Source organism: Brachionichthys hirsutus, chromosome 15 (assembly GCF_040956055.1).
Source record: "Brachionichthys hirsutus isolate HB-005 chromosome 15, CSIRO-AGI_Bhir_v1, whole genome shotgun sequence".
NCBI lineage: Eukaryota > Metazoa > Chordata > Actinopteri > Lophiiformes > Brachionichthyidae > Brachionichthys > Brachionichthys hirsutus.
In genome coordinates this window covers 8,313,797-8,336,348 of record NC_090911.1, presented here as the reverse complement: position 1 = coordinate 8,336,348, position 22,552 = coordinate 8,313,797, and the positions used below count along the sequence as shown (strand labels likewise).

The 22,552-nt window shown below is 41.4% G+C and overlaps 2 protein-coding genes across 3 annotated transcripts; both read left to right on the top strand.

Annotated features, from left to right (window-relative positions):
• The first annotated feature begins 905 nt into the window (after window positions 1–905).
• On the top strand, window positions 906–9,588 carry pbx1a (pre-B-cell leukemia homeobox 1a). Its single transcript, XM_068748890.1, has 8 exons — window positions 906–1,017; window positions 2,272–2,516; window positions 3,700–3,890; window positions 4,760–4,895; window positions 4,974–5,133; window positions 5,936–6,048; window positions 7,204–7,293; window positions 8,895–9,588. The coding sequence occupies exons 1-8, from the start codon at window positions 906–908 to the stop codon at window positions 8,985–8,987; spliced, it is 1,140 nt and encodes a 379-aa protein (XP_068604991.1). The 3' UTR covers window positions 8,988–9,588.
• Window positions 9,589–13,463: 3,875 nt separating this feature from the next.
• On the top strand, window positions 13,464–20,439 carry LOC137904930 (hypoxanthine-guanine phosphoribosyltransferase-like). 2 transcript variants are annotated; one of them, XR_011105819.1, is made up of 9 exons: window positions 13,464–13,573; window positions 13,786–13,892; window positions 15,863–16,046; window positions 16,315–16,380; window positions 18,531–18,548; window positions 19,145–19,227; window positions 19,437–19,487; window positions 19,621–19,697; window positions 19,830–20,439. XR_011105819.1 is itself a non-coding variant. In XM_068749147.1 (9 exons), the coding sequence occupies exons 1-9, from the start codon at window positions 13,526–13,528 to the stop codon at window positions 19,875–19,877; spliced, it is 678 nt and encodes a 225-aa protein (XP_068605248.1). In that variant the 5' UTR covers window positions 13,464–13,525; the 3' UTR covers window positions 19,878–20,439. The 2 variants fall into 2 exon arrangements, 1 of the variants encoding a protein (XP_068605248.1); XM_068749147.1 differs by having other exon boundaries at window positions 19,437–19,483.
• The last annotated feature ends 2,113 nt before the right edge of the window (window positions 20,440–22,552 follow it).

Below are 22,552 nucleotides of genomic sequence, written 5' to 3'. Positions count from 1 at the left end.
GCTCTTCTTTGGTTTTCAGGGGAATGATACAAGAGAATGCAAAAAAGAAAAAAGAAAGGGTGGGGAGAAGGAGGGAGGGAGGAAGCAACAGAGAAGGGAATTGTGTGCTCTCATTGTTCAATTAAGTCTGTCGGTAATGATCAAGATTAGATGATGGCCATCTTCCTTTTATAGACACTAATCTGTGACTGCCCATGGTATAAGACTCTTTGCCTTTGTTCCTATATAGTCGACGCAGTGGGTATGAAAGGCTTTTGCTGTGATGTATTCTAATAGAGGGTGCTTTCCTTGGTCAGGTGATTACGTCAATGCATAGTCCGTGGCTGCAGAGTTCACAACGAGCACTCCGACTGGCATTGAGGCAGAATCGATTTCGTTGCTATTACTGAACAGAAATAAATAAAGCTGATGGCCGTGGTTCGGGTAATTATACCGCAGCGCAGTGAATTGTTTGATTTTCCTTATTAATTGTATTTATTTAATCCATTTCATGCTTTTAGTTGTGCACTCGGGGACTTGGAGGGAATAAATAAATCACTCTGAGGCTCATTAGATTCTCCCTATGGTTGGGAGGTGCCAGTATTTTGTCAGAATAAAATTGGCGAGTGTTATAATTTCCCGCTGGTGTGAGCCGCATGACAAATATCCACATATTCATCACACACACACACACACACACACACAAACACGTATGTGTCTGCTCCCAATCTGAACTCCTGACCTTTTCCAGCCGTCTGATAGCCATTGACATTTGCCTCTTGAGCTGAGCTTACTCACGTGTTGGAGCTGATGGGAATGGATGATGCTATTGCTGGAGGAGGAAAAGAGAGGGAGGGAAATGGGAGAGACAGAGGATGAGGGGGGGGGGAGTTAAAAAGAAGAGGATGAGGGTAGATGCACTCCCCATGCAGGAAGGAAGGAATCCATCTGGCCCTCCTCTGCTCACCAGCAAAGGTCACAGGGCGGACTCAGCCTTACAGCCTCATTACGAAGGAGTCGTCAATGTGACCGGAGACTGTGGGCTCCAGTGTGGCTTTACTGCGCCGTCACCCTGCCTGTCATTTACCCTCACTGTCCACAGTCATCATGGAAGAGGCACGCAGGATGTAGTATTAGATCATCCCCCTGAAACACTTTGACGGATGTGTGGATTAGAGTGCGTGTGAAGAATGTGTTGACGGCACGAGCTTTGTCTTTGTCCTTGACGACCGCGGATGGAACGGAGGGCTGCACCTGGCCGACTGTTTTGAGCATCGCTCGGAAAAAGCAGGCTGCTCCGCTGCCTTACCGAGGGAGCCTTCTGGTGGCAGGAAGAGGCAGGACAGTGCAGCCAATCATGGCAGAACACCTGTGTGGGTACACGCTCCAGGATAAAGCTAGAATAGTAAAAAAACAAAAAAAAAGACATTCTGCACCGGAATTTTTGTACGAGATTGCACAAAACATGGACGTGTGCAATGGTGCGTTTGTTTCTGTGCCTGTTGTTTGTGCGCGTCCTGTCTAGCACTTCACTCTCCACACATTGAGAGCCAAGCCTCAGTTGAGAATTAACACTAGTAGGTGTGAGCATGCGTGTGTGTAAAGTTGTAAACATACCTCACACTCGGTAGTAAAAGCGTTATTAGTCTAGCTAATTCAACATTGTGTGTGTTGAGATGGTTGTTTAGTGCATGAGCACAACTGTTGTTTGCTCCCTGCTGCTGAATAAATTCAAAGTTTTTTTCCTTTACTATACTTTATTATTAAAGTCATCCTCATGCTTTCCTACTTGCGCATATTTATTTTAGATTTAATTCTGACTTTGAAACCTCCTGAAGAGACTGACAGGTGTCCTTGCATTGATATGTCATGTCTAACTTGTACTATTAGTTTGTTCCCTTCTGTTTAGACAGCTCCTGACAAGATAATAAAGCCATCCGCCAGAAACCGAACATAGTCTGAGCATAAGGAAAGCAATGAAAGATGAACTCTACTGGGAGGCTGTGTATTTTTTTTTTCATGAAATGATAGCCAGAATCAATAAAATTATAGTTTTATGATGCTGCCGAGCTGCCAGCCACTGCGAGGCTGCAGATTTTTATGGTTCAGACTTGAACTATTAAAACGACGGTCATATTTTAGGAAGTTCACTTGGTTGGCAGGATAGGGCGGATTAATCAAAATTCATGCTTTTTAATGGCAAAACCGTTGATAGTCAGTCATTTCTAACAGCTGGGTACAATTACACTGTTTAGTGTCATTGTTCTCATCTTCCTCCCTTGTCTTCCTCAGTGCTCAGTATCCGTGGCGCCCAGGAGGAGGAGCCTCCGGACCCTCAGCTGATGCGATTGGACAACATGCTGCTGGCAGAGGGCGTGGCCGGGCCGGAGAAAGGCGGCGGATCAGCGGCCGCGGCGGCCGCTGCAGCAGCCACTGGTGCCATCGGTGCCGACAACTCGGCAGAACAATCCGACTACCGGGCCAAGCTGACTCAGATCCGACAAATTTACCACACGGAGCTGGAGAAGTATGAACAGGTGGGGAGGAGAAATATTACCGACTGCTTTTAATATGAGCTCGTTTCTCTTCCCGCAGCAGATTCTAATCCCTCATGAAGGGATTCCTCTTTTAACGTTTTGTTTATGCCCCTTCTTGATGCAGTGCTCATTAGCTGACCCTGACCTCTGACCTCTCCCTGCAAAGAGGAAGAATAATTTCCTCTACTGAGATAAATAAGATGGACTCTTTCATTCATCAGTTCCCTTAAAACTTGATATCCAGGGCTTTTATTTTATCAGGGTTTTTTTTTACAGCACATGGTGGAAATATCTCAATGCTTGAGCCAAACTCGGCACATGTGGAATAAAAATAAATACATTTTTAACTAACTACATCAGTGTTGAAATCGGCTCTCACGGGCGATCTCTCCAACCGGCAGGCAGCCATGATATCAGTCACACACCAGTTCCTTTCCAAAGACTGGAGCGGCTTGTCATCCCCTCAGAAAGTCAAAGCGCTCTGGGTTTGTCATCTTCTCCCAGGAAGGCTAGTCATCGCTAACTGTCACTGTCAATACACACCTGAGCATTTTTTTGTGTGTGTCACACCGCTACGTACACCTTGTGCGTGAATGAGTGAGTGGTGTCTGCCGTGTGTGTGTGTGTGCGCGCGTGCGTGCGCGCGCGCGCGAGCAGAACGTCTGCTCGGCGCGTCGCTTTGACTGACGTAACCCTGGTGTTGACAAGCAACAGACACCTTGACTCTGAATGCAGTCATATCCAGTGACTGATTCAGACAGAGGGAGAACGAGGTAGACTGAAAGATGGAGTAGCAAGAGAGGGAGACAGTTTAAACCTCTTGAACGTTAACGGGACTGAAAGCCTGCTGTCGTTTTAGATTTCTCTTCACTTGTCACATTTTCTCTCCCATTGAAGAGAAGGCTTTTTAATATTCAGCGCGCCGTGAGTCTCGCTGCCTCCACGGTACGACTCCGACGGCACATTTGTTTGCCGTGAATCATCTCACTGTGTCTGCTGCTTTAATTTAGGATGTTCTTATTACCTGTAACGCTGCCGTCAGCGATACAGCGTCAGCGCCGAGGCCAAGGCCTGCCGGCGAAAGCGCGGCCTCTCCACGATCCAATTTCATCTTTCTTTTTTTTTTGTTCTTGTCTGTCGGGCCTCTGTGAATCTTTTCATGAATCCTTCTCTGTGCACCCAGGCATGCAACGAGTTCACCACCCATGTGATGAACCTGCTGAGGGAGCAGTCTCGAACACGACCCATCTCTCCCAAAGAGATCGAGCGCATGGTGGGCATCATCCACCGCAAGTTCAGCTCCATCCAGATGCAGCTGAAACAGAGCACCTGCGAGGCCGTCATGATCCTGCGCTCACGCTTCCTCGATGCCAGGTGCGTGTTCTTTTTACTTTAAGTATATTTCTTTTCACTATTGGTGCATTATTTAAGGCCCCTCCTGGATTTCCTCCAATGTCACAATCATAACAATCAATGCATATTAAACTCATTAAATTTTGCACATCCTTGCAGTCTTCTAATTTTGCACACATACTTCCATACTTCTACGCCACCATCTCACTTCTTTTTTTCTTTCCCAGTATATATTATATACTTTATATATTTATACTTTATACTTATTATTATTAGGTTGTACTACGCACCGGACGGAGCAGTGCTCCTAATCTTTTTGTATATCCACTATGCAAAGACAATAAAGGCTTTCTATTCTATTCTATTCTATTCTAAAGATTGTGCAAATGGGGTTTTCAATGCAAGAATGTAATATTCTTTCCTGGCCTCATTCCGAATCAAATCCAGATGAAATTCGGTGGTGAGATAGAGGCCCCCACCCTACATGACTGTGTCAAATTCCATAATCAGCTGCCAATAATCAACTGAGATATTGAGGAACAAATTTTGAAGCTCCATTGACTGCAAGTTAATGAAAATTTCAAAATTATCCAAAATCCAGGATCTCCTCTTGATCATCGCCAAAATTCAAGATCCGCCCATAACCTTTTGAGTTATCTTGCTAAAAGTCAGACAAACAGACGCCGGTGAAAACCGCCTCGGCGCAGTTAATAAAATCAAAGATCAGGGTGCAGGAGAGCGAGTTCACTGAGTGATGGGAGGGAGACCAAATACTGACTTGTAAAATAAAAAGAGGGAGACAGAAAAGACCCCAAAAATCCTGGAGTGAATGGAATTGTTTTACTCAGTAGGACTTTTTTAATTTATTGGTCTTTTTGCTCTCTGTCCAGGCGAAAGAGGAGGAACTTCAACAAACAGGCGACAGAGATCCTAAACGAGTACTTTTACTCACATCTCAGCAATCCTTACCCCAGCGAGGAGGCCAAAGAAGAGCTGGCCAAGAAATGCAGCATCACAGTGTCACAGGTAGCCAGAATAATGAAGCCATATCTGCTGAGCGAAAATCACCCTCAACAAATACTTAAGATATCACTGTTTTCACAGGTATCAAACTGGTTTGGGAACAAGAGAATCCGATACAAGAAAAACATCGGCAAGTTCCAGGAAGAGGCCAACATGTATGCAGCAAAGACCGCAGTCAGTGCAACCAATGTGTCTGCTCAGGGCAGCCAGGCAAACTCTCCATCGACTCCCAATTCGGCAGGTGAGCCGAACCCGGACTGAGTTCAGGCTGTTGGCTCGATGGCAGATACAAATATGGTTCAATAACACTGTCGTTCCTGAACCCCAAATATAGAATCTAGTCCCTGGAGCCATTTAATTTAGCCTAACAGGAGGCTCCTGTTCTTCTTCACTGGTCTTTTCTTTCAATATCTCATCTTTCTTCTCTGTATACTCACTTACGTCCTTTCTCCTTCCGTCTGTCTCTGTTATTGACCTCTTGGTCTCTCGGATGCTAATTTTTCCTGCCTCTTGTCCGGTTGACCTTGTGCATGCCATTAAGCTGCTGCGAGGGCAAGCGGAGTCTTTTGTCATATAGAGACTTCGCGACTGTATTGGATTAGGACCGGGTGTTGAAATCAAGTTACGCGATGGTCTCTTTACGTCTGGGGAGCTGGAGCTCCATTAAAGGACGAAGACGATTCTTTGGGTCTTCCTGCGGATCAATTATTACTTCCTTAATGAAACACTAGGAGCAAGGACATTTAACTATAATATAATCCATAATGCCTGTTTTGTTTTATGGTGATTATCTGTCGTGCTTCTTGTTGCTTAATTCTACCTTTTGAATTATGCTCCATGATATTTTACTGCCTCTGCAGGCATCAACATTTCGAGAACGTTTCACGATGTCAGCCTCCCAAACTAACCCACTCAGTGCACTTTTGCTCACGCATGATCATTTTAACTCCTGTCCTCTCTTCTGCTTCCCTTTTTTCTTTCTCCTCTCGTTTCTTTTCTTTCTTTCTTTCTCTTTCTTCTCTCCCGCCTCTGTGCGTTCTCAGGTTCTGCTGGCTCATTTAGCATGTCAAACACCGGAGACTTGTTCATGAGTGTGCAGTCCCTCAATGGGGACTCATACCAAGGGGGGCAGGTTGGGGCCAACATACAATCCCAGGTAGGTCTTCCATTTAGTCCTCCATTCATGAACGGGGCGTGGAAAACGTTTGATTCCTTGTCCAATCTCGGGCATTCTTAGTGCGGAGGCCCACAACGACTTGACCTACACAGCAGAGCAGAGGTTATGCTTTGCTTGGGGCTCCACATTAATATAGAAGCAATTGTCAACCCACAGTTGAGTAGACGACTGCAGACACTTTTGGAAATGGTGCAACACTCGTCAGCACTCCTGACAAGAGTTCACATAGCCACTGGTGTGCTGTAGCTCCCTGACCTTGCCCCCAGTGGATGGCGATGGCCAGCGCGGTGTTTCTGAGTGTTGACGCTCTCACCGTAGATTAAGGAAGCTCCACCCGAGGTGATTCTCAGTTTCGTTTGGTGTCAGTGCTTTTTTTGGCGTAATGTTTCACTCCCTTCGTCCTTTTCTGTTCCGATCAGCTCGCCAATTGCTGTAGGTTGTTCATGAATATGCAAAAGCGCTGGCCCTTATAGGAGGCAACGAGGCGGTCAGGGTCGGCCACTAATTAGTGAAACTGAAAGGGTTATTTTTCCAGATTAGCCTCGCTGTCAGGGTTGTAGCTACGTTAAAAAGGAAAAGGGGAAGTACAACTTAGACTAAATTGGCCTTTTGGGTAGATAGGGGTATTTGTCATGAAATCAGGTGTGTCTTCATGCGTGATGTGGTAAACTCTACAAATTGACTTCCGGTGAAGAATGTGGAAATTGCCATCCTATGAATAATAACTGTATTTTTATTGGAGGCCATTCAGATTCATTAGAGCTTTCTATTTTGTGTCTTCAGATTTGGTAATCAGCAGTGTCAGGAGCATGCTGCTGTGTCTCAAAGCTCTCAATTCCTCTTTATAATACATGACTTTGATGTATTATTCAACCCAAAACTACAAATAGGTCCATAATTATTAACTTGTTGTCATCTGCCTGCTGTTTTTGTCCTTTTGCGTTGCTGCTATCAAGCCTCTAATAACTGTAAAGTCCTTCTGGTGCGCTGTTTGTAACCTTTTCCTGTTTATGGTACCCTTTTACTATCAGGCTGACCTTTCCTTGTGCATGTGGCTTGTCTTTTGTTGTTCGGCGCTTTTGTCTGACCGGGCCTTTTGTGTGTGTGTGTGTGTGTGTGTGTGTCCTGTTTCAGGTGGATACCCTTCGCCATGTTATCAGCCAGACAGGAGGATACAGTGACAGCCTCGCAGCCAGCCAGATGTACAGTCCACAGGGCATCAACGTAAGACCTGTAAACAACCTCCTTCTGTCCTTCTCAACATTTCCTGTGCTGTTTATACTGTTCGCTGATTCCCCAGTTGCAGAATGTATGTAATCGAGTTTTATTCTCTGTGAGCACCGGAATGCTACTTCGCAGAGTTTGTTAAGGGTTGGGCTGTTATCCAGCTAGTTGCCCCCTCACCCCCCTGTTCCAGTCGTGGCCCTAGGTGGCAGGCAATGAGGCAGCTTACCAGGCTGAGTATCTGGACACGCTCCGAGTCTGTCAGAGGACATTAGTGTTAGCGTGACACCTGCAGACGGCAGGAGCAAGGACACAGGTGTCATCGCTGCTCTCATGGTGGCACCGTAGGACACATTTCACCCTTTTTCCAAGAAAGTTCCCAGTGTCCTGTTCTTAACATAACGCATGTCTAAGGTTGGTCCAGTTTCCCCCAGCCTGATCTCTGGGCCGGGCAGCACAGGACAGCCGACACTGGAGGCGGTACGTTAGCATGTAGATCCACAGCGACAGCCTGCGCCGGGTTGAACAGAATCAATACGACAGTCACGGGGGGGGCACAGGAGGAGTGGAGCTGTGGGCGAAGAGTCCAAGCACATTGGTCAGATCATTCATCCACAGGAACAGCAACACTGACAGCCAAGCCTGCAACACCCCTCATGATAAAAAAAAGAATGTGGATGCATGGAACTAGTTGGAAGAAATATTGTATAATAAGTATTCAATACACGCCAAAAGAAAAAAAACGTTTTTACAAAAACTAACCTCCAAATAATGCATCTGTAGCTTGTCCTTACAGTAAACTAAAGTTGATATTTCAGTGAAGGTCTGCAAATAACCATTACTAATCAATCAAAATCAATAAGCTGCAAATATCATACAATACATGATCAAATGTTCAAGTCACGAAACAGCGTTTTGTTGGTGATGAGTCTCCTCTGTTTTTTTTTACATATAACAAATACACTTTCAGCCGGAATATCGGTGTTCCAGTAAAGCTTGAGCATGAACGGTTGGTGTACGTAGTTTATCTTTTTTTTTTCCTCAGCTGTACTGACTGAACTCATGTGGTTCTCCTCTCCTTATTTATCCCCGAACAGCAATTACACCCATCAAATTGCTGATGGGTGTTTCCTCGGTGCGAGGCTGGAAATGTGTGTGTGTGGCTGGGGGGGGGTTCTGTCTCTTTTCCCTTTTGCTGTTAGACAGCCCTTACGCCAAATAACAGGTTGAGGAAATGAGAGGGTGCCAAAGTACATCCCCAGCGCACACTAATAGCTTGGAAATTGCAATTAAAGTTCTTAATGGTCGTTAGTCAACCTTTTATCATAATTTTAGAAGGCCCCCATTTTAAAAACCTGTATTTTAATTGTGATAATTCATTATTTTTGAAACTTTCTCAGAGGTATATTATATTCTGAAATGAATGAAAGGTCTGCTTATTCTTCTTTAAATCAGACATATCAGATTTTAGCGACTGGGATCAGGTCACGTGTCTGTTTTAATTTTTCTACTGGATTTACTCGAACGTCAGCTCGGACCATTATTGTACGATGCGGCATAACGTTAGCATGACGCTAATTATTCTTGTTTTATCTACACAGACAAATGGTGGCTGGCAAGATGCTCCGACTCCTTCGTCAGTGACATCGCCCACAGAAGGACCCGGGAGCGTTCATTCAGATACTTCCAACTGAATATATCCATCTCTACACCTCATCTACAAAACAACAACAACAACACGGACTGACCTTGATATTCACAGTATATTAGTAATTCTCTGCTACACAGTTTGGAGAGGTACTGTGATATCCTAACCAGAAAAAAAGGAAAGCGATAATTCCCCCTGCTAATTGGAATAGAAGCAAAAATATTTCACATTGAAAATCCAAACGAACAGTCAGTGGACATTTGTACAGATTTCACATTATATTCAGAGGTTTGGGATTTACTTATCCAATTCTAATTTTTTTTTCCACTCATAAAAAGTAATAAACGCGATAAAGTAGATAAATTAAATGATTGGTTTTAACTGAAATCACTTCCATTCTACCTCTCAGCCAATAAAACGTAAGAAGAAATGCAACAGTAAACATGATTTCTTTTGTAAAAAAAAAAAATGAATTTTTTGTCTGTGCAAGCAAGAGGCGCATCTTCTTATCCACATTTTGTCTCTCACCTATTCTATGGTACGCCAGCTAGACTTAAATATTGCTCAGTTGTTTACAATGTGTGCTTGATAAAAGTATGTTCATCTTCCCCTTCTGTCAGGACATTTGACCTCTAAGGTAATCCTGTGACATGTGTTATCTGTAAAATGATAAATAAATGCTTACGTATAATCAAATCAGGAAAGTTTGACATCATTGATTAAGGAGGATCATCTTAAACACAAATGTATTTATTTTACTCTGTTGGTTTTGGTTCTCCAGCATATTGGTGGAGTGGCAGTCGCAGGGTTGGCTGACATCAGAATATGGTCTTTTTTCTGTTGATCTATGCTAGAAAAGGAGACACTTTTGTTTTGTTAGTGTTGTCCACCGCCGCCACCACATCGGGAAAAAATATGGTGTGTGTTTTTTTTATAAAGCCAAAATGCTGATGTAACCAAAACTGCCAAGAACAAGAGATGTGCCATCATGAAGTCTGTTAAAGTATATTCTTCCATCAATTATAAACAACATTATGCCTTTTTCTTCCCATTTATATCATTGCCATCTGTCATTTAGCTCTGGTGCTACAATTGAGTTAACAGAGCCCCCCCCCCAAGAAGAAATATGACTTTCTACAGAGAAGAAAGTTGATCAAGAACGCCTGTAACTGAGTTTGTTTTTCAATACATGAACCGCAATTCACTTAAACGGGAAGTCGTTATGTTAATATGGTTTTTCGTGCTCACCAGTGGATCCTTGCTCCTGGATCTATAACGCGGGGTCCAGAGATGCTTTAGCATGGAGCCACAAATCCTCCCCATGACGGAAGGATGTGGACGTACCTGAACTGCTGGCGAGCTCTGAGATGATGTTACATTCCACGTTTTGATGAGTTGTGTCTTCATCTGGGCTTTTATTTACATGTGAATCATTAAAGTCAATATATTATTACTGCTTTAGTAAGCCTAGAAAGTGACACCAAAACACTTGCAAGAGTTTAGAATTCATGCTTGTCTCAGTACTATAAAGCTGATTTTTTTTCAGTATTAAACATTTATGAACATTGTAAATGTTAGCCATTAAGCACTAAAGAAGGGACAAGTCATTATGTCAAATAATGTGTTTTTCTGAGCAGCCTAACCTTGTTTATAGACACTTTATGTTGTGTGTTCTGTTTGTTTTTGTATTTTCTTAATGGTATATGCTTAATGTAGGCTATTACTCTTTTTGCTTTCCTTACTCTGGTGAATTAGCTTATGAAGTTTCAAACATGTGTTTATGTGCACCATTGTGCTTGACTTGCTTTGTTGGAAAGGGTTTTCAACACATTAAAAATGATATGTAATACAGCAAGATCACACATCAGTATCTTTTTTTTTTATTGTGGAGTTTATGAAAGAGTCGCGTCACATGAAAGGCGTCACTCCTCAGAGTTACTGCAGCGACAGACATTGACAGTTTTACAGCCTCTGCAGGCCAAGGCCTTTAATTATGACTCCTCTGCAGCACACAGACAGACAAACAGAGAGAAGCATGAAGGAAAGCAGGATAAAGTTTAGAAAACGGCGTCTCAACATGAAGAAAGACCATCTTGTATGTCTTGACTGTGGGACGCAGTAACACTTGGTTTTAGATACGTAACTGAATCAATTTGGGAGAGAACAAACCCATCCATTCATTCTTAATGCCAAAGAGCACTTCATGCAGCAATGCATGACTATGCCATTCATTTTAATGAAACAGTAATGGCTGATGATGTTAGATCTATATAACTATAATTATTATTTGTTCCTACGTGTAAAACCTGCTTTCAAATATGTGTTTGTAGTTCTTAAGACTTGAAACAGCTGGTTTTTGTAGTTTTTAGCACACACGTTGAGGAAGCCTATAAATATCAGTTGATAATTGTTTTAGTTGTGCGTGGATAATACTTCTACCAGGAAGGCGTATGTAGAACTGATTTAAAATAAACCACAGAGCTTTGTTATATCCAATAGATCAAATCATAGTCATTTTTTGGTGATTAAATCTGATGGTAAAGTGGAAAAACAGTGTTCACATCCTTGTGAAATTGCCCTTGTGTCACATATGGATAAAAACGCAATGCTTTTAATCTGTCAATCAGATTTTTATTATTATTATTATTGTTAACAATTGAAAATAAATAGAAAAAAAGCTTTATTGACCCGGAGCTATGTAAGACACTGAAAGCTGTCTATGAAGTATATAATATGATTATATGCGGAATACACATGTTCAAAGTCCCGTAAAATTGTCTGATCTCCATTACATTAACAATAAATATCAACCTATTACACTATTAGAAATTATGTAGTCATATAATAATTATCATATAAGTAAAGATTTGATTTTTTTTTAAATTTATAATATTTTAAGCTTTCAGAAATTTGTATTGTAAAACTTCCATATATTCCCTCCTTTGGGGCCTAATCTACAAACAGCACAGCTGACACTATCTGTCTGGACAGTTGCATGTCTGACAGAATTACTTTCATAGCAGCTGAATATTTATAATTGGCCAAACAACAGAAGCAAGGGTATGAGGGAGCAGTTGGCTGAGGAGTCTGCACACGGTCAGACAGGGCTTGACTGCTGAGCGAGTGTGAAATGCCAAAGCCGGACTGCTCGCCGGCGCCTGGAGGGCAGCGAAGGAGCCAGCAGAGAGGGGATCAAAAAACCGACTGACAAAAATCTGACAAGAAGACTTCATCCATAAACATCTTCTGGCTTCTGCTGGATGCTGCAGATGATCACAACATCAAAGCATCATTTGAAACAAAAGCATCCTGTGAAAGACGTTTGAGCTACACACTAATAATTGTTTTCTGACATTGTCGAGGGGTTTTGTCATGCAGCGTAGTTTTTAGCACCTCCTACTTCCTCAGGAGGCTGAGTGAAATCCAACTTTGCTGTTGACATCTGCCTCCCCAGCTGTCATTGAACCAAGGTTTATAATTACAGCTGCCGAGGAAGAGGAGCTGTGGGTGGCCCGGACACCTTTTCACCTCCTTCTCAAAGGAGCACTACATTTAAGGCTGATGAATAGTGACACAGCAGCTCAGATTCTGTATCCCTCATATCACAGATGTTCAGATGTTGGGTTTTTTTATGTTTTGGGAATCAAAGCTTTGTGAGCATAACGTTTTAAAATAAAAGGAAGAGAAGTGCAGAAAAGAATTGCTTGGTTGTCTGTCTTCCACCACAAGATGACAGTGTTAATGCATTTTTACATCATCCACACCGTAGTGGTGGCATTCAGGCTAAAGAGGAAGTTTAATTGCTGCTAAAGTGAGTTTTGTGATTTTCTGTTTTCATTTACATAAAATAAATATGTGTTGTTCCCAGGGTGATGACATGTCTTGTTCTTGCTTTTTCTACTGAATAATAAAGTAATGCAAATTCTGTTACACAAAATATGCTATTTCTTCCTGGCTTTTAAAATAATATTATAACTGAATTAGGGTTTTGGCTGAAGTCCATGTTGAACATTTCATTTTTGCTTTATATTTCTACTACCGGTACTTTAAGGGAATTGTTTTTACGGTTTCCTCAGCTCCATTTGTTTCACAGCAGCTGTATATTAAGGTTTCACTATATTTAATGTACTGTTATAATTCTGAAGTACTTTCTGAAGTTTTTTTCCATTCCTACTTCCATTCCATTATACATCAACTCAACAATAACTCTGATATTTTTACTATTCATTATTAGTATTTGTACTTTTAATAAATATAATTAGATTTTAGTTACTAGTTACTCTACCGATTATATAAAAAAAAACATAATCTGCAGAAAAATGAAGGTGTCATAGTAAAACATTTTAAACAGAAAAAGCTGAACGCAGGACTTTGAGGTTACTTGTTCTTTCATCGCCATGACATTGTAAGCAGGATGAACCAATTACAAACAGGAACAGAACGTTTCTCGGGAGCCTCGAACATTTCTTCACTCTGACGCTCCTCCTCCTCCTCCTCCTCCTCTCGCCAGATTCCTCTGAAAACTTGGACTCGTCTCCCACCTTGCGTAAAATCGAGGCTTTTACGCGTAGTGCGAAAAACAACATGGCAGACGCTGCCGTCCAGCCCGACGCGAGGACCGGCGGCATTGTGGTAAAATAAATGAGAAAAACAAGGATAGATCGAGCGCAGGAAAAAGGAGAACTTATTCCTGGACGCACATGCGCTGCTGCTGCGTCGTCGGCCAGCGTTACTTCGTAAATGTAGTTCCTTCTGGGCCGATCAGATTGATTCAGATTCGGACTCGCCGATTGAAAACGATGCGTTGACTTTGATCTCACATTTGTCTTTATTTTTCCTCCCAGATAAGCGATGACTGGTCCGGATACAGTTTGGATCTCTTCAGCTACCCGGCGCATTACGCCGGCGATTTAGACTCCGTCATCATTCCGCACGGGGTGATAATGGACAGGTACGACACCAACTCTCAAACTAAAACTTCTGCAGCGCAAATCCTGCGCGTTCCTCGTCTTTATATTGCTTTTCAGTCGCACAGAAACCTCGCACTGGAAAACTTTGGAGTAAAATATAAGGAGTGAAATCAGATCCGTGTTCTGTTGAATGGTTTACAACGAACGTTGTGGGAACTAGAATTGTAACATGAAAGAGACCTGCTGCAACATGTTTTGCCATTTTTCCCGAGCTGTAATGATTAAGACGCGTCATATTAGTCACCGCTTTTATCCTGTCTCGCAAACATAATCCCAGCATTGTTGTCAAAGCATATCATAACTAATTGGTATTTATCTTTTATGGTTTTGTTTTGTGTCTGGATCTTCCATCATGTGAGTGATTTGTTTTGCTCCAGCTGTGTCCAGTCATCCCAGTATGTGAACTGGTGAATTGTTGGCTTGTGCTGTGTAAAGTACTTTTGAGGGGTGAGACAAGCAAGTTACTGTAGAAGTACTATAGTAGTTCATTGTAAAAACAGTACAACAGTAACACCCTTTCATTTTTTATTAAATACAGGATACTTGTTATGGATTCAAATACAGATATAATGCTGTAAATATGCAATCATTTACTGACAAAGCTGTGAGTTTTGTGTTTTTTAAATAAAAGCTAGACAAAAGTCTCCAATTGTAGAAACGGGAGCGACAAATTATTCTGGAAAAGGACGGCTTTTCCAACAGGTTTGGTAAATACTCTGTACAAACTTACATGAACACAAAAAAAAGATTATTATAGGACGGCACACCAGTCAGAACACGAAATAAATACTACTATCTAAGATATTCACATTCAGAATTGTTAAAAGAAAAGTGGAAATATGCCAGATCTGAAGCTTTATTGGTTCATAAAATAAAAATAGCAGCACATTTAATTTTGAACAGACGAGCATTCTGTGAATTGTCCTCTTGTGGGATTAGTTTTCGTTGTATGCTACAATAGCACCCTTGGAATATCACCATAGCAACACAATAATTATGTATATTAGTTGTAACATAATCATATGAATACTATCTTAAGAAAAGTTCATTTTACTTAATTATAACCTCATTTTGAAGTTCTGCTTAACCACATTAGAAAAGATCTTAACTTGATAAACCTGCTTTAGCCATGTATGAGGAAGTCCTTCAAACAACATGGTGGCAGGGTTAGAACCAGCCAAGGATAGATCCTGTCTCAATGCATAAATAAATAAATACGTTGGTTAGCAATGCTCAGAATTTAGGGCTGACACAAATAATCAAAAGGGATGTCGATTTTTCTTTCTTTCTTGTTTTTCATTAGATTAAATATATTGTGAAACACTGACAAAACATACATTTTAATCTGGTTGGTTGGACATGGGAAATCAAATAATGGTCTGCATCCAAATAGATGGGTGGAGCCAAGAGTTGGATGTTTATTATCAGCTAAAGAATTCCAACAGAACTCATTGAATCCTGGAGTGTATTCAGGTAAAGTTGTGTTTGGTTTTAATTTTCAAAAATAATTTTCAGATTGTAAATTTAAATTTTTCTCGCTTACGGATCAGAGAAATCGTGCCATGGAAGAAACCACCAAATGTATTATTATATTATTGTAATGATGGAGATTAAGTGGATCCATGACAAGTCATTTTTAAGAAATATACAGTTTTTTATATAACTGGATTTCTTCACAAAAATTATTTTATTTAGCGTCACATTTATGTTGCGGGCCCAGCACCCGGTGGCGATGGTCATCTTCTTACCATACAGCCAGTTTATAAGTTCATTAAGTGTCATTTTGATGGCAGTTTAATTTAAATGAAAAGGAGCTCTTCGGCCTTTGTTGACCGTTTAAAAATCTCTACATCTTACAAAACCATTCGCCTACGGCTGTGAGCGTAATTCCCCACAAGAAAAGACACAAGTTTTCTTTAGATTAAATTCATTTTTTCCGTGTCGTTTCCAGGACAGAACGTCTGGCTCGGGACATCATGGATGACCTGGGAGACCATGACATCGTGGTGCTGTGTGTGCTGAAGGGAGGCTACCAGTTTTGTGTCGACTTGGTGGACAGCATCAAAGCTCTAAGCTGCAACTCCGACCGCACAATCCCCATGAGGGTCCACTTCATCCGGCTGAAGAGCTATCTGGTGCGTCTCAGAAGCAGACAGCTGGACTTATGGCATGTGTTACAATGAGGACTCTTCACACTCACATTGTCAGCATTGTGCCATATGTTTGAAATGAGTGCAGTAGGATGCACCAAGTAAGATGGTTCCTGTACATTCTGTCAGTCTATAAAATACTCCACTAGTGCCAACAGAATTATTCTGAGCTTGCAGACATTGTAGTAGTTTTCACTGGTTTTGGGACGTCAGCTCAAAAACTATTCCCTTTTCTTTATTTTGTTTTCCCCAGAACGACCAGTCGACAAAGGATCTTCACATCATCGGGGCAGAAGAGTTGTCTTTTTTAGCTGGAAAGGTACTATTCTTTTTTTTTTTTTTTATCTACACCATTTAATCAAAACAAACATTAATAAATGACATAATTTCATGACTATAGACTCTGTTGCTGTAAAATAAACACTTTTTTAAAGTCATTTGGGGAGATGGGTGATACTGCTAGATGTCAGCCTCTAGAGGGCAGCCTTCCCTTTTATTTTTTTCAGCTCCCTTGATCCTGTGTTTTTGGTTCAGTGGTTCCGTAAGGGAGATCAAAGATGGCGGCGCCTGACAATCCCAGCAGTGATCAGATGCCAACTGTTATAAAGTCTTTATCCAAAGGCATCTTTCAATTTATCCCAGCAGGGGAAATCTGTAAATGGGAGGATATACTGGCTATGACAGGAGACCAGGAAGATGACAGCGGCCTAGTTGTTATTCTTATCTTGTTACAATGTGATGAAAGTCAGCACAACCACCGGACTGGAACGTGTGTGTGGGTGCGTCTGCACAGAGTATTACCTCATCTGAGAGAATCTTTACCAAAGTAGACGTTTTCAAATGGATTTCCAATCAGGGAGTGATTGTGAACAGAAGATAATGTGATATGTTAAAAAAGAAAAGGAAATAAAAATCCTAATTTCTTTGCTTCGCATTGATAGTTGCCTTTTTGAGAGCATGTTTAAGGTGCTTCTAGCTCAAAATGCTGAAAAGATTAATGAAATAAAGCGTTGTTAGAGTAGAAGAGCACACGTATTGACTTGTGCCCCGTGACAAGCACCACAGGGTGGACTTTGTTTTTATCACAATAGTGACAAGCCAGCATCTAAAACTACTGCTGTAGACAATTATATGCAGCATTCATACATTTGTTTTGTGAATCGGGGATAAATACAGGAGTGCTTTTATTTCAAAAGGTGTATTGAATAAACTTTTTTTTTTATCATTAGACTAATTAGTCCAGCATCACATAAATCATTAGCGTCGTATTTGCTTTTAACTCGTGCAGCAGCTTTTAAAACGGCACTCCTGAACGATTATTTCTTTCGTGTTATGTGCACGACTTTCTCTTATTTCTGTCCAGGTGTTTTTTTTCCCCTCCAGCTGCTGTAGACACTAAGAAGCCGTAAACGTATGTGTGAGTGCATGTCTCCAGGCTATTTGCAGAGCGTGCACGTCTGCTTGCACACTCCTTGTTGTCTCTCCAAGCATATTTGTCTAGAAGCGTGTGTTTACAAAAGGACTCTCTCCATCACTGCTATGGCCAGCATAAGGCACTGGGTGGGAGGGGGGGGGGGGGTATTTGCTGCTAATATAGGTCAGCTGATCAGACGGCTCACACACACACGCTCGCTCGCAGCCAGGCGTGGCACAAATGCCTGAAACCTGAATAGCTTACGAGATTGTAAAGCGTGAGACGTGGCCGGCTGTTTTTTTTTTGCTCGCAGTATTTTAAGTGTGCTTGTGAATTCCCTGATCTCCCTGCAGTGTGGAACTAAATTTAGTCACCTGTTAAAGAATGTTTCCATGTTTTCGCTGGAAGAAGTGAACTAATTGTATCACACGGAATGCATTACTTAGTTCATGTTACATCCTCGTCTCCCCGCAGCGCATCCAACAGATGGTGTCTGCCCTTTTTTTTTTTTTTTTTTTGCATGGACTTTCATGTATAGCTCATTCCTTAATACATCTGTGTGAATAATAAACAAAGCATGCCTGAACCCTTTGTTTGAAAAGTACAGTAAGGTAACATGGCAGTTAAAAGTTTTTTTTTTATATCAACCCAAGTGAAATGAAGTTTAGATTGTGACTCCAAATAGCATCCGGTAACCATTTGCAAAATTGTAGTTATTTTAGTGGGGACAGTTAAGGAAGGCTGGGATTAGATTTCCAATCTGAGTGAGGCTGGCATTCTTCTCCTTTCAATCAGAAACGCTATTCTAATTTGTCTGTGATTTACTTTCCAAAAAAACCCAAACAAAAAAACTTGCAGTACAGGTTAACTTGCAATTCTTTTGTCACTTCTGCTTCTCACCTCACCAGCCGCATTGTTTGCCTGGGTGACTTTTATCTTGGAATGCGTATGCGGTTGATCAGAAGATACAAGTGTTTATTACCAGGAACTTGCTAACCAAGAATATGTGTATACTTCCCTCCCCCTCTTCTTTCTCTCCAACATGCTCCCGTAAGAATGTTCTGATTGTGGAGGTGAGTCAACAACCATTTTACTTCTCTTCCCTCTCGCTCTGCCAATTGGGTCAATTGCATTTCTCGCTCCAGTCGGCTGTCGAAGTCAACAAGAGCCATTTAAACATTTTTGCGCGTCTTCGATAGGCTGACCTATATTTGGGGGGAATAAGAAAGCAGTTTCTTGCCAGCATGATCATTTACAGTACTTGCTATTAGCTGCACGATAGTTGAGTCTTTTATTGGAAGTAGCTACAAAAGAAGTAATTATATGTAGAGGAAATAAACACATGTACTCAAACATGATGCTTACTCACTGTATGTGCACACATGAAATCCAAGTAGGTTGACCTCTATCTATATGGCGAAGATGACAAAGCACCACACCCCTGTGGTTCTGTTCTACCACTATACTGTACCTCTTCTGAATGTGAGGACATTTTTGCGTAAAACATCACATGTTGCTTTTAAATTCCTTTTTTGGGGGGGCAATTTCTTGTAAACTATTACATAATACTAGCACAGTGTGACCAACTTCTTCATTTTTTCTCGTTTTGGTCTCTATTTTCATCTCTTTTTTTCCCCTCACTCCAGTTGATCTGTTTCCCTTTTTATAGGCTATTGTTGGCACCGGAAAGACGATGAGCACTCTCCTGAAGCACGTCGAAGCCTTCAGGCCCAAAATGATTAAAGTAGCTGGGTAAGTTTGTGGCTGGGAAGACTTTAAACCCAAAAGCAGCCCAGTCATGTTGCTTTGTGAATCACTAAGTTTCCGTCTTCCAGTCGAGACTGAGAGGGGGAGACAAAGAGAGATTAGGTGACTCTTAAAAATGAATACCGCCCCTTGATGTCTTGCGTAACCAAGCAAAAGAAATATTGTGTCATAATGTATTTTATTGACTTCCCCAGATTGCTGGTCAAGAGAGTCCCAGATAACTCTGGATGTCTCCCTGACTGTAGGTACCTGACCAACCCTTTAATATGTTTATGAGTCAGCTATTCCGTCACAGATAAATCGGCTGTGGCAGTTTACCGGTCATTTAGTCAGTGGACTCTGGAAAGACTTGTGATTACTGTTTGTATTTGATTTCAGATGTCGGCTTTGAGATACCCGATTGGTTTGTGGTTGGATATGCCTTAGACTACAACGAGTATTTCAGAGACCTAAATGTAAGTTTGCATCTTCATTTTAGAAAACAAGGAACTTACAGGTCATCATAGTGGCCTCAAATGAAGCCATTTGTGTATTGAGTATCGTTGACTGCCTCTTGTTTGGTGTTTTATGTCTCCTTTTCTTTTTAGCATATCTGTGTAATCAACGAAAGCGCAAAGATGAAATACAAGATTTAACAAACGAGGATTATGAAAGCGGGGACTGTCACACAGATGTTTACAGCAAGCTGGAACATTTTCCTCACGATGCCATTCACTCACAGCTGATGATGTGACATTTGATCTGAAGTGCCCCTGTTTATTTTTTGGGAAACGTATATCCCTATAACAACAGAAACTGATATGGTATTTTTCTAGCAGAGCTGCAGTAGCAAATGTATAATCCTGTGTTAAAGTTAAAGCCATATTTTTTGTGTAAACAGAACTTATGCTAAATTGAGACGTCCACTGTTTAAGACTAACAGTTTTACTTGTCATGCAATGATAATGATGTCCTGTATGAATGTGACTTTTTTCAGTTTAATGATTGAGCAAAGGAAAGCTTTTTTTTTTTATATATAAACATTCTCGTCGATTGTCTTTTGTACTGTTACTGTTAATGTTCAGGACTTAACAAAGTAGCTCTGCAAAGACTAAATGTGCAAACTACATTTTACATTTTAAGGGTAGTGGGAAACTCTTGTCATTTCTGTATTTAATTGTAAAATTTAACAATAAATTGGAAAAAATATTAGAACCACTTCTGTGTTCTGTGTCGTTCCCTGTTGATGTCTAAAATACATTTTCAGATACTAATATTTGCTTTAAGTGCTATGTTACTTGAAGTAGAAAAAACATGCATACTCTTTGGCTAATTGTATGCCACCAAGACAGTCTAAAAGCATTAAACACAAAGACAAACGTGGATTAATATTTTTAATGGAGCTATGACCCAACCATTAAAAACAAATTAAGAAAATGTAGCAACAATTCTTAAAAAGGAACTAACTTTTAAACAAAATACCAGCAAAGTAAGATTTAAACTCTCAAAAACATAGGGTGTGCAGACAATTGGACCTCACAACAAGTACTAAATAGAAATAGATGGTTCCTGCCAATTACATTTTAACAAGTTTTCACATCCATGCATTAATTTAAAACGATCTAAGTACAAGCATTTCTAATATAGATTGTTAAATGTGGGTTATTTACTTCATTTTAGAAAATAATTCACAGAGCTCATTGTGTCAATAAAATTCAGGTCATTTTCCAAGGCTCATTTCCACAGAAGTGAGTGTTCCAGGGCAGATCTGTGCAAGTCTTCTCCCCAAAGTCACCTCTAAAAAAGATGATCCTAACAACAGCTGGTCCCTTATGTTGAGAAGAATAAAGGGTCATTTGTCAAGGGGCCTGAGAATATCCGTATTTATTTTAGTCTACTACTACAATCTGTTTGTTGCAATTAACTGCAAATGTGGGTGTGTGTGTGTGTAAATTCATCATCTGCTCTGAGTGATTTACAATGATAGTGTCATACTATGAAAGTAAAACATTATATACTGAGACGTCAGAGACCTCACATTCCACCCGCACTGCCAGCCTTGCTTCACCCACATTTGCACCCCCAGTTCAGACTTGTTCGAATAGAACGAATGCGAGCAGGATTCTGGCATGTGAAATGTGATCGTATCGCTCCGTCTCCGTGCTTTGCCCTCCTGCATTTCGGAGCTTCCACTCGCGTTTAACGCCATTGAAACATTAAAAAAAAAAAAACAAAAAAAAAAACTTTTTCACAGTGCAGCGGCGACTTTTTTGTAAAATCGCGCCTGATTGGTTTGTGTGAATACAAAGCCGCCTGTGATTGGCTCAAAGTGTCCTGTTGACCGAAGGTGGACTCCCACAGAGCCAGGAACGCTGGAAGCAAAAAGAATTCCAGCTCCGGAGAGCTGCACCATGCGCCTCCCTTCAACGGGTCAGGGATAATCACCGGGAAGCTGTTTGTCTTCAAATTATATTAAATTATGAAAACGTCGGATCATCTTTGGAAGCTCACGCTATGAGTTTACGGTGCGCGCTCGCGTTTACGGACGAGCACCGTCGCTGTTTTTAGTGAGCCCGAGCAGCGACGCAGGTAACTTTGTTTTAACTTTAGCCTTTAGCATGGATGCTAACAGCGCGGAGCAGCCTGTTGCCGCGTTGGGTTTTGTTGTTGTTTTTACCAACTCGAAGTACTATTTACAATTCCGTGAGGTGTAAAGCAAATAAACCCTTCGCCGTTTTGAGTGTTGTATATTCGTATTTTTTTATTAAAATAACGCCAAACAAATGGAACTAAAAGCGGGGCTCGGCACGCATCGGTCGGGAAATTACGAACTCCCCATCTGTGGGTTTTCTTATCGAATTTCGAAGACCAAAGCGAGTTAAATGGACTTGGGCTTTTGGTTCTTGGTTTTAATAGTGGCTTGTGACATGGTTCTAACATGTGACGGACCTTTGCGTGTCCCCCGCCGCCCCTCCGTAGTCCACTTGTTGTGGGCCATTCATTGTTGACTCCATCCACGGCGCTGCGCTCGAGGATAATGACAAGGCGATTCGGTGTTTTGTCACGTCGCTGGCTTTAGCCTGACCACGAAGGTGAAAGCGAGCATCGATTAGTTCAACATTTTATTCGTTGTTCTTTTGGAACTGTGTGTGTGTGTGCGCGCGCGCGTGTGTGCGTGAACACGCTTGTTCTCCAATTCAATGGATTTCACATAATTTCTCCATCTTCTGTAACTTTGGAAAGTTATAGAAGTGATCGGACAGTAGGTAGAAAAGAGAGACGCTACGATGGTGTTGATCACTGACGGGTCTGTTCTTGTACTGTATCGATA

What these genes read in the sequence shown, in the direction of transcription:
- pbx1a (XM_068748890.1), top strand. Translation starts at nt 906, where the DNA reads ATGCAGGAAGGAAGGAATCCATCTGGCCCTCCTCTGCTCACCAGCAAA. An exon ending in CGTCAATGTGACCGGAGACT is followed by an intron (nt 1,018 to 2,271) that starts GTGGGCTCCAGT and finishes TGTCTTCCTCAG; the next exon opens with TGCTCAGTATCCGTGGCGCC. An exon ending in AGCTGGAGAAGTATGAACAG is followed by an intron (nt 2,517 to 3,699) that starts GTGGGGAGGAGA and finishes CTGTGCACCCAG; the next exon opens with GCATGCAACGAGTTCACCAC.
- LOC137904930 (XM_068749147.1), top strand. Translation starts at nt 13,526, where the DNA reads ATGGCAGACGCTGCCGTCCAGCCCGACGCGAGGACCGGCGGCATTGTG. An exon ending in AAAATGATTAAAGTAGCTGG is followed by an intron (nt 19,228 to 19,436) that starts GTAAGTTTGTGG and finishes TGACTTCCCCAG; the next exon opens with ATTGCTGGTCAAGAGAGTCC. An exon ending in AGTATTTCAGAGACCTAAAT is followed by an intron (nt 19,698 to 19,829) that starts GTAAGTTTGCAT and finishes TTTTCTTTTTAG; the next exon opens with CATATCTGTGTAATCAACGA.